This window comes from Lontra canadensis, unplaced genomic scaffold (assembly GCF_010015895.1).
Source record: "Lontra canadensis isolate GAN:19392208 unplaced genomic scaffold, GSC_riverotter_1.0 scaffold19, whole genome shotgun sequence".
Taxonomy (NCBI): Eukaryota; Metazoa; Chordata; class Mammalia; order Carnivora; family Mustelidae; genus Lontra; species Lontra canadensis.
In genome coordinates this window covers 25,048,604-25,060,832 of record NW_022631013.1, presented here as the reverse complement: position 1 = coordinate 25,060,832, position 12,229 = coordinate 25,048,604, and the positions used below count along the sequence as shown (strand labels likewise).

Sequence of the window (12,229 nt, the reverse complement as noted above, 5' to 3'; positions counted from 1 at the left end):
AATCAATATTTTGCTCGGAACATGTAGTTAAAATAATTGAAGTTCATGTAGAAAAATATGTTTATGATTTTAAATCTGGAACTCTTTAGCCTAAATCCCCACCTCCCAATTGAATGGTTGCTTTTGTAACTTTCTTTTTAAACTTCAACATTTTTGATAATGAGAGATCTCTTAGGCATACAACTATCATATCCTAGTAGAACAGACTGTATCTTTTTCCTATTCTGCCAAGAATCTGCTTTGTAAATATCCATCCAGAACATTTAGCAACTGTAGGAGGGATAGCCAGTATAGAAAAGAATAATTAGATTTTCCATTTCTGTTGTTGTTCTTTTCATTATCTTTTAGCTACTAAAATGTATGTATACACCTATATATTTATACACATATAATTTTATATAAACATTTTTAGGTTACAATAATATTTCACAAAATTTGCTGAATTTGCTTTTGGGTTAAATTTTCCCCGTTTTGTTAGTAAGGAAATGAATAATAAATGGAATTTTCATTACATTTCTTTGTCCTTCAAGTTTGTCTCTTGAGTAATACATATCTTGCTGACCCACGCCAGTAGTTCATGAACTGTAAAGAATAAGATCCATAGGATGCTGTCATCAGCTACATTCTGTGAATATTTTTCAACCAGATTTTAATACTCATTTTTCAGACTTGCGTCATTTTGGCAGAATCTTAATTCATAGTGGAAAAATTAAATATATTGCAAAGCCTATTACAAATTCCTTATTTATGTTGCAAAACTGATTATAAATTACATGTTTATGTTAAACTTTTGCTAGGGAAAGATTCTGGGGGGTAGATTTTATTTATTTTTGTAAAGGAATAAATATTATTCAAATTACCTTGGTAACAGCTGGACCACAGTCATGCAATATGTTCAGTATCACTTTCTGAGTTAGTTGATGTTGGTCTGGAGTCGACAACATTGTCAGTGAGATTTAAGATTTATCATTTTTAAAATAAGGGGTGAAGTTTGCTTTTTAAAAAAATTTGCAGTCACAGGGCTTGGAAGGCAAAAGAGATTTCACTATTCTGAAAATGGTGAATTATTTTCTATGTGAAGAATATGTTAAGTGGCATCCTTTTTGTTTGAGTCTCAGAGTTTACTGTGTGCGAAAGAAAATAAATCTCATTTTTTTTAAAGACCCTAAAATGCAGTGATGGATGTGGGTATGAATGTATGACTCTGTGTGTGTGTGTGTATGCATATATATGTATATGTATGTATATATATATGCACACATGAAAATATATATCCATGCACACACATACACATGTGTGTTATATATACATTCATATCATGTGTGTGCATATATATAAATTGTATATATTTTTATAATTTTACAATCTGTCATTTGAGAATAGTAAGCACTTGCAAGAAAATGCTTTGGTGTAGGCATTTGGAGGAGCACTGTTTTTTGGTTATTAGTGGGTGGTGACGTTCTGGTGAGCCAGACTTGTCCTCAGCTAGTTCACCCCAAGACACAGCTGGGTAGAAATCAGAAAACATGTTTAGGGAGGAAGGGGAGAGATGGTTATCCATTTTAACATAGTTTCATATGCATTGGTTTTGTTACAATTAAATTCAAGCATTTCCTGTTTTGTATGCTTATAGAGACCTCAGGGGTCATATACTACTCTGGGAGATTATTAGCTACAGCTGGAAGTGGGGCATGGCTGTGGCTGTGTAAGGACATATAACTCATTGCGTCTTTCATTTACCAGCTGTCTCTTGAGTCCTTGGAATTTGGAGCTAACGAGTTGGCCATGCTATTTCTGTCTTATTTGAACATTATTACAGTCTCGTATTCACTGCTCATAGATAAGAACTTTCCGAGGAGCGCACTTCTCTCTGTGTGATTGTCTAATACAGCATTTTGCTTACCCATTAGATGGGATCACTGGATATTTTAGGGATAGGACAAAGCTGGCTCTAATGACAGTTGATTTCCCAGGGAATCCCCTGTTTGGGAAAGTCTCCTGCATCGTGAATACACACATTCCCTGAAGCATGATGTCCCTGCATGGATTTGTGTGTACTGCAGTATCTTACATTGAACCTGAAGTCCTCCAGGAAACACAAATCAGCTTCAAATAAATTATAGTTAATGTCCTCACCAGCTCCAGTGGATGTTGTATTGACCGAGCTAGGGTACATCCACTACATGAAAACACCAATCAGATAACTAAATAATGGTCCTCAAGATAAAAGATCTACTTCCCTTCCGCATCACTAATCAACAGTCATTCCATGTTAATTTCATATGCAGTCAGAAAAAAGGCACACATTTAGAATAAAAAACAGCATTTTGAAAGTGCAAGATCATATACTGAAGTATCTCTAGACTGCAGTGCTCTAAGTGATTTTTAAAATTTCCTATTCGTAATTTCCTGCATTTTCCAAACTTTCTATAGGGGAAAAAAAAGATGTAATAATTGAAGGAATTAGCTTTGTACCATTGTTTAGACATCAGTCACTGAAAGGAAAACAGCTGATACAATATGCTGGGAAGAAAAATATAATTAATGAGAATTATCCTTATCCTCTCATACATTATGAGTTTTCCTTGAGGTAAGCAAACTATTATAAATTATCAAGACATAAGTATATGAAAACAATACACCAATATAGGCATGATACTTGGAAAAGTGCTGCAAATATTCACATTTAATATTATGCATGGATACTGATTATGATGATAAGTGATTAGAAGTGTACTTTATATTCTATTTTTTAAATGATTTTTAAAAATATTTTATTTATTCATTTATTTGAGAGAGAGAGAGATCACAAGGAGACAGAGAGGCAGGCAGAGAGAGAGGGAAAAGCAGGCTCTCTGCAGAGCAGAGAGCCAGATGTGGGACTGGAACCCAGGACCCTGGGATCATGACCTGAGTCGAAGGCAGCCACTTAACTCACTGAGCCACCCAGACATCCCTTGAAGTGTACTTCATATTCTATTAAAAAAAAAAAAAAAAAAAAGGTAAGACACTGTATGCCAAGGCACAGAATATATTCTCTCTCCGCACTCACTGAGAGCCAGGACGTGGGTATGAGACCTAATCACCACCTGTCAGAGCCCCAACATGGAACTTTGAATTCTGAGGGATTAGCACAAAGGTATATCTGGTGCATTAGTGACACTGCAGAATCCAGGATCTGATGGGGCAGCATGATTCTACTGAACCATTCCTATAGCAGCGACATGGGTAATGCCATGTCTCCCTTCATCACTGAACCCAACACGTTTTTCCAGAACTCAGGAGAGAATCTGATGTCCGCTAGGATTGTTAGCAATAGATTTGCTTATGTTACAGTAACAAAGGCATATATGGTGAGACTTTTGCCTCTAGGGTCCACCTCATGCCCTTTGGAATGCGTTGTAGCACCCATTTGAAGACTTTGCATCCTGTTGGCATTAATGTTCCTTTTTTTTTTTTTTTTAATTTTTTTTTAAGATTTTATTTATTTGACAGAAAGAGATCCCAGGTAGGCAGAGAGGCAGGCAGAGAGAGGAAGGGGGAAGCAGGCTCCTCACTGAGCAGAGAGCCCGATACGGGGCTTGATTCCAGGACCCTGAGATCATGACCCGAGCCGAAGGCAGAGGCTTAATTAACCCACTGAGCCACCCAGGCGCCTCTAATGTTTATTTTCTAAACCGTATGCAGTTACTTTATTACTCATTAATTTTCCTTGTTTTTGATGTGTCTGTTGGGTGGTTAAATGTGACTGATGTGTGACAGATACATTGAATGTCCACCATATGCCTGCTACTGTTCTAGACGCTGGAGATCCAGACATGACAGAAACCGCAGTTACTCCCTTCACGAAGCTGACATTCTCACTGAAGGAAGATAGAAAATAAATATGTCAAATCAATAAGAGAATTTAGGGTAAAGATAAGCGATAGGAAGATGACAAAATACGGGAGAGTGTAGTGGGGAGGGTGTGCAGCTTTAGTTAGGATAACAGGTATTGCTTTTGAGGAAGGGATACTTAATAGTAAGTAAGTAGTTGTGAAGATCTCCAGAAGGAGTATTCCTCGGTGAAGGAACCACAAATGCAAAGGTCCTGAGACAGAAATGAGCTTGGTGCATGTGATTAGAATCTAGTGAATGGGGTATGAGTGGAAAGAGATGATGTTGGAGAGACTGGCAGGGGCCAGTCCTATGGGGCATTCCAGATCACAGTAAGGATTTCAAGAAGAAAACCTTTGTAGGATTTTAAGCAAGCAAGTGATGTAATACAAATTGATTTATGCTTATGAAAGATCGCTCTGGCCATTCTGTGCAAGCTTTGGGGAAGAAGCATTGAGGAAGAGGAATTGGTCAGGAGCCTGTCACAGCAGGCAGATAAAAGGTATTGCTTACTCGGCTGGGGTTGTAGCTATGGAGAAGTGGTTTCTCCCGGCTGTCGTCGAGCACAGATGTATTCTGTAAGAGGGGATGCTGGCCTGCAAACCACTTCAGCACGTGCTTTCCAATGTCCAGTTGCAGGATGAGATTTACCGTCTCTTGTAGGATACGAAGCAGGTATGTGTATGATACTCAGTGTTCAACGTGAAAGAGAGTGTCAAATGCCGAAGCGAAGCCGGGGTGGCATTCTCCTGTGTATCCGAAAGCCAACACTGCATTACTAAAGACAGTACTAGCTGAAGCTTTTATCCAGAAATATTCAAAAGAAAGCATAATGAGTATTCTGTTCTGCTTTGAAATCTCTGTGTTGTTGTTTTTAAGGTTTTGTTGTTGTTTTGTTTTGTTTTTTCAATGTAATGTAATCTCTATACCTGGTGGGGCTCAAAGTCACAACCCAGAGATCGAGTTGCATGGTCCACTGACTGAGCCAGCCAGGCACCCTGAGGATCTGCACGTAGCTAATGTTCTTCCTTAAAGGATAAACGTTGCTCTCAGGGGTGAAGGAAACGATAAGAGTACATCACACGATGAATGAAATCATGCAGCTTTAAACGTATGAAGCATTTACTATGACCATGAAGAAGTACAAATGCATTACTTTTATCTTCTCCGTGTTCTTGGAACAGGATCTTATAAATAATCTAGGTTACTCTTATAGAAAAAAACTTTAATTTAGGAAAGTCATTTACATCTCCACTGCAATGATCCCTTGACTGCTAGACCTAGGAATAAACTTTTTAACCCGTGGTCTATTATCTAATGTAGCCTCTTTTAAGATACAGAGTTTAGATGATTTCTTAGCTAGCCAAATTGTTTATGTGTACCTCAGTAGCAGAAATCATAACAACTACAGAAATTGGACTGAATTCTGGGATACACAATGTAGTGGCAATGGAAGGAGTGTATGTATTTGAACACCTAAATTCCCCTTCAGCCTCTAACACCACCCGCCTCTGAGATTAGACTCGTTTCCTAGATCCTTTGAGAAACAAGAAGAGCGAGGCCAAAGAAGAGGTTGACTTGAACACACCGCTGGTGTGGAATTGAGTTAACCTTGAGTCGTTTTAGATCTGTGGGATATCTGGGTTTGTTGTTGTTGTTGTTGTTGTTGTTGTTGTTTTTATAAAAACACAAATTTGCCAGCCAGACTGGAAATGTTTCCTGGTTTTTCTTCATCAGAAATCTTGGGCTCCCTCCCTAGCAGTCTTCTCTGTCAAATACTCTCTTTCACTTTGGTTCTGATGTTCCATATGTAAGCAGAGTTTAACTCGTTAGGGAAAAGCCACTCTAGAAAAAAAAAGACTCTAATTGTGAGACCAGATGGTAAGCATTACTGAGCTGATGAGGTTGTGTAGATTTGAAGGAAGGTGTGGTAATACGATCTTGATCTGCAGCTGTGACCCGTTGTTCCAAAACAGCCTCCTTCCTCCCTGCTTTTCACGTCTGCATTCCAGCACCTCTCCTTCCGTCTTCGTGGGCACGGGGGCTCTCACGGATTGATTTGACAGATGCGGAAGGAAGGAATGAAGCTTGTTCTAAGAAGAGCAACTTTCAGCTATTTTATTCTAACCCACGGATATTTTTTTGAATAGCTCTCTCCCCGTGTTACTTGTGACATTGGCAAATAGCGCAAAATGTAACCACTCTTGTTCAGTGTGCTAGGAGATGGTTTCCCAGAACTCAAGTTGCCATGATCATATCATGTCCTTAAAATTCTGCATTTGAAGCCTGGCAGGTGCCTCGGACTATAGATGGGTAAACTCACGGTCATCCTCTCTGATCTCCTCATCTTCCCTCAGAAAACCCCCATCAACCTTTTTTCCTGTGTTTTCCTCCTTCAGTGAAAGGTAGCAACGTTCTTCCTTCACCCCAGTGGAAAATCGAAGCATCACACTTAGATTCTTTTTATCTTACCCATTTCATGAAGCCCGTCTCCTAAATAGTTCACTGATCCTTTCATACTCACCCTCAGTGCCACTGCCCTGATTCAGGCTTTCATTATTTCTCCTCTGGAATTTGGAAACATCCAATGTTTTTGTCTTTATTTTTATCCAGATTATTTTCTTCTTCTACTCTATGATAGTGTTCCATATTCAGTGAGACACCGACTAGGAGGGCCAATGACATTAACATCTCATGGAGGAGTATAGGTGAAGATCCTTCTTTCTTATAAGCTTTATGAGTTATTATAATGTGTGACTAGTCCCGAGAACTGGTGTGCCACACTGGAGAAATTTCGGATGTCTCAACCAGATGCCCAAAGCCTTCATGACCTTGAACATCTTATCTTCTGCCACTTCTGCTTCTGAATTTATAGTAAATAACCATAAAGTATTTATGCTTCCTCTTACTTTCCTACTGTTGCATACGATTCCTTTTTACATTTTATGTAAAACGTAAAATGTAAATCTAAAACGTTACGATACGTTTTATGCCTTGATCTGTGGGAATATGTCCATCGGAAATGTTCTGGAAATGTTCAAGCTACATAAAGCAGTGTCCCCACCAAGTACTCCATCATTTTATGTTCCATCTTGGTATAGGTATTGAGTTGACCCATGAGAACCTTCAGAATGATTTAGGGTTCCCATGCTTCTTTGCGTTCCCTCGCTCTCCCTTCTTACCTCATTCTACTCAACTGCAAGGCCTTGGAATCTCTTACAGTTGAGGTGGTTTCTTCTTGGAGCTGCCAGCTCGTCTACAGATCAAAACATGCTTCCACATTCTGCCCTTGGCAGAAATCTCCTCTGGTTCTGCTACACCAGGCTTTGCTCATGCTGCCCACAGTGTGTGTAGGTAGTCTAGTCATATAGATGCACAGTGTCTAGAGAGCTTTCACACGTTTCTTAGCATGATCCTCACCGTACCCTATGGAGTAGGCAGGGAGCTATCACCTTTCCACTTCACTGATGAGGAAATGAAAGTCCTTTGGACTCTTATTAACCTGCTGTTGGTGTGCCCTTGAGTCTCTACAGATTAGGTGTTGATAGGGTCCATAATGCACTTCTCAAGTCCTATCACCCAATGGAATTATGGTTGGCTGCTTATTACTAAAGGGGACTGGGTGTAGTTTTTGTTTGTTTTTAGAAGCTTGTGGGTAAATCCTTAATTTAAGCAAACTTGATTTCATAACATTCACTCACTATTTCATTTGTTTAAAGACTTTAGTTTTTAGTAATCTCTACACCCAATGTGGGGCTTGAACTCACCACCCCAAGATCGAGAGTCACATAGTCTACTGAGTGAGTGAACCAGGAGCCCCACTGACTATTGTTTAGAAGCCTCAGCACCTTGAGATTTTCTCCTTCAGTAGTCCATCTTGACTGAAATGGTCAACCAACCTGATTGGTTTCAGGTGTTGATTTCTGAGGCCTCTGCTGTGAGTCCCTCGAATTACTCTTTGAGTCTTGAAGAACCAAACAGTCTTGGGACTGTGTAGTTGGGCCTGATCACAGCACTAAAAACAGTTCCTTTTGGTGAAGAATGGACATGAGTCTGAGTTCCTCAGTGAAGTGTTCACATGTATTAGCTCCTGTGTCAGACTGGTGTTTCCCACTTCCTGTCTCTGATCTAACAAGTCTCCTTTACTTTTTTTTTTTTTTTTCCTTCTGGTCTGAAAGTAACACCCATGGGTTAGTTTCTGAGACTCTGGCTTTTATTGAAAAGATCTTGGTCCTTTTGAACTTAAAAATTGGAAGAAGTTACAAGCAACAAATGACCATATCTGAATTCAGTCACTTAAAGTCTGTGAGAATAAGGATGTTCCCTTCTGCTGCCCAGGAGGAGAAAAAGATCATTTTATTTCAAATAAATCTGTTGAGATGCATGTTGCTGGTATCTAATCAAGTTCTGAATTTGAGCTCAATTCGAGCTTTGATAAAAGAAAGGGAAAGGAAACTTACAAGAATGCTCTCCCATTCATGAAGGGCCTGCATGTTTTTAGTTTCCAAGTAAATGGAATAATGGGACCATGCATTTTCCATCCAAGCATTTTCCACCCTGAGAATAATTCCCTTCCTGGCTTCTCAATGAATAATGCATTATTTCTGAAACCCAAGAGGCATTCCTTTGATTTCCCTTTATGTTTAGCTTTCTGAGTGATTTTCAAGCAAGGAAATTCAAGGACTTGGAATGTAGGCTTTATTAACATTTTTACTTGAAGTTCAAATAGCTCCTTGGCTATTATCTCCTGATACTTGAAATATTTTTTTTTCGTCTCTGAGGAAAGTCTAAGGTATTATATTTATTAGAAAATGAAGCACCTTGGACAGTCTTCAAAGTGAACAGCAGTTTAAAACCAAGACACATTTGTGTTTTCGAACAAAGAGCTTTATGGGGGTACTTCTCTCCTTTATTTTCATTTCCCTGCTGAATCGTTCAAAAAAGAAAGCTTGCATTCAAAACTGAGCTGTTTGGAGACTAAATCTTTTGTGTTTACATTTTACAAAACTCACTCCTTGAGGCTGGTCGGGATCCACGACCCCAGCCCCAGCCTGGATCCACGTAGGCCGCTGTCATTTCCATCTGAAGATTCAGATGCATTTCAGGGGTCCTCCCTGTTCCCTCTCTGCTCGCTATGGAGCCTGATTACCCGTGCAGGGTGATCTGTAATGGGTTGTAATGGGGCCCACTGGTTCTGTTGACCTATGTCCTCTTGGCTGAGGAGCCCCAGCAGATCCCAGAGTAACACAGCGGTTGGTTTTGGTGCTGTTTCACAACTTCCATTTCCCCTGCGAGCCAGATTAGTGATTTGAGGAACAAAATCAGCTGAAATTAAGAATATAGTCTATATTTCCCTTCTTTCGCCGGTTCTAGTAAAATCTTAACAATTCAGAATAGCTGAGAAGAAGAGAAAGTGGATCTAAATTAGTAAAACATCTAAAGCATGAAGTTTGGTGTAAACATTTAATTTTATTAAGTTCAGGAAGCAGGAATATCACCTAGTATTTTCTCAGCTCCATCATACACGTGATGGGGTAATGGTTTCTCTCTCATACGGTGGTGTACAGATGAAATGAATTAGTATTTTTAAAGCGTGCAGAACAGCACCTTTTAAGTGATTGCTGAATAAAAAATAAATATCCATCTTATTGTTGGAAATTTCTATTTCCAAATGGGCCCATGATACTGAGCAGATAATAACAGTATTATTGTTGTTACTGCTAAAATACATACTTAATGATTATTTTCTTAGCCCTCGTTTACGCCTTACAACAAACCTGATGAGGCAAATACGATTGTTTCTATTTTCCACATCAGAAAACTGAGGTAAGAAAATTATTGTCCAAATTCACCCAGTTTTTAAAACAGCAAAGCAAGGATTTGAGTCCATTCAACTTGAACTCAGAAATTATGCCTTAAACTAAACATTAAAGGACATTGGTCACAGGCTTACCTTTTGTCCCAAAACAGTGTCATACTGCTCAAAACCTACCGTCATAACTGTTGAGGTGTGTATCTCCTATGCAGTCCGTCATGTCTCAGTTGCTTAGGGAACTCAGTGTTTTGCTTGAAGTAATCATTATCATCGTCTCATAAATACTCAATTTGAGTATCATAAGTACTCAAAATGATCCAGATCTCATCTAGATCAATGAGATACTATTAAATTATTTTAACATTAGAATTTTCTTCAGTTTTTTGTTTTTTGTTTTTTTTTTTTTCCAGCAAAAGAGCATTTCATTTCAGATGATGGTCTGGTGGCTTTGAATCTCAGTATTTCTTTTAATTTTATTTACTTACTGATTTTATTTATTTATTTGACAGAGAGATGGCAAGAGAGGGAACACAAGTCGGGGGGAGCAGAGGGAGAGGGAGAAAGAGGCTCCCCTCTGAGCAGGGAGCCCCAATGTGGGACTCGATCCCAGGATCCTGGGATCACGACCTGAGCCTAGCCTAATGGCTGAGCCGCCTAGGTGCCCCAAATCTCAGTGTTTTTTTATTGAACCGAGTTGCTTTGCTTTGTAATTTTATATATATATATATATAATATTATATTTGTTCTTCCTTTTAAAAATCTTCTCAAGGGGCACTCTCTCTTTCTGTAAAATAAATAAAATATCTTTAAAAAATTTTAATAATAATAATAATTTTATTATAAATTAATATATTATAAATGAGTATATTATAAATTAATATTTATTATAAATAATAAATAAGAAAAATAAAAATCTTCTCAATCCCTGCCCTTTATAGGTGCCTTTATCATCTGTTGGACTCCTGGATTGGTCTTGTTACTTCTCGATGTGTGCTGTCCACAGTGTGACGTCCTGGCCTATGAGAAATTTTTCCTTCTGCTGGCCGAGTTCAACTCCGCCATGAACCCCATCATCTACTCCTACCGCGACAAGGAGATGAGCGCCACCTTCAGACAGATCCTCTGCTGCCAGCGCAGCGACAGCACCAGCGGCCCCACGGAAGGCTCTGACCGCTCGGCTTCCTCCCTCAACCACACCATCTTGGCCGGAGTTCACAGCAATGACCACTCTGTGGTTTAGAAAGGCAACCAGGATGAGGAACCAGCCATTAGAGATGGAGGGATGAACAGCTCCCCCTCCCCCAGTGCCAGGGCCAGGTGGGGTGTGAGAGAGAGTGAGGAAAAATAAACTCTTGTACTTAAACACTAACCAATGGCAGTATTCGTTCCTAGACCCAGCAAGACTTGAGATATGCGGAAAATTAGCTTACGGGACAACCCTCATCCCGATCCCCGTTCCTTTTGAAAAGTAGAAAGTGGAGATCTTGCAATGGAATTCATAAACAGACTCGGGAGTGCCCATTTAGACTACACTAACTAGACTTCCGACGATTTGGTGTGGTTTGGTGCAAGTCAGAATAAATTCTGACTAATTGAATCCACAACTTCATCTACATACAGGCTTCCCTTTTTTTATTCCAGAAGGATACATTTCATTTAATAAACGTGTATACTTATCAGCATGCTTGCGATGGATAAGACTATAGGTGGTTTTTGAACTATCATAATTCCATTTTTTTCCTTCTGTAGGGAAACTGTAAATTAGAATGATTTTTTAGAAAGCATGCATGTAATGTATGTATGCAGTATGCCTTACTTAAAAAGATTAAAGAGTATTGATTTTAAATCTTCTAGGACCTAGAAGAACCTAGATGTCAAAGCCAGTATTTGTTTAGGTTATGAAACAATGCTCTAATTCTAATATTACCTTCTTGTCAAAGTGTCATAACACATGTAAAACAGGGAATGTAGGTTTATTACCAAAAGAAAATGTACTCTAAAAAAAAGTCCTAGAAGTTGAAGCACAGTAATATTGTTCCCACATATTTATAATATCAAAGTACGTTCTAATTATCAGTACATCAGAGGAATGTTTTAATAGCCTGTGTTTTCTGTATTATAAAATAATACATAGTCATTGTAGAAAACTTGAAAAATACAGAAATGTGTAAAACAGAAAAAAATAATTACTGGTAATCTCACAACCCAGAAGTAACCACCATTAACAGCTTTTCCCTCGTGTATGCCTCTATGTATATTATATAACTTTTTATATAATTGGGATCATACGTAAACGATTTTATAACCAGTTTTTTTTTTTTTCTTCCACTGCAGAGTTGCCACATTTTCCTACGGCATTAAAAATTTTACAAAAACAATTTTACTGGCTATATAATATTCCATTTAATGGATGCAACTCCATTTATTTAACCGTTCCCACACTGTTGACTCCTTAGGTCATTTCTAATTTTCGCTACTATAAACAATGTTGCAAAAATTTTGTGTACATACAACTTTGTCCGTGTAATTGATTATTTA

General features: G+C 38.6%; 1 protein-coding gene across 8 annotated transcripts in view; it reads left to right on the top strand.

Annotated features, from left to right (window-relative positions):
• LPAR1 (lysophosphatidic acid receptor 1) overlaps window positions 1-10,978 on the top strand; it is a 200,094-nt gene extending 189,116 nt beyond the window's left edge. For all 8 annotated transcript variants that reach the window (XM_032860843.1, XM_032860841.1, XM_032860842.1 and 5 more), the window contains exon 4: window positions 10,630-10,978. In XM_032860843.1, the coding sequence (XP_032716734.1) occupies window positions 10,630-10,931 (302 nt within the window). In that variant the 3' untranslated portion in view covers window positions 10,932-10,978. The remainder of the gene's footprint in view (window positions 1-10,629) is intronic.
• The last annotated feature ends 1,251 nt before the right edge of the window (window positions 10,979-12,229 follow it).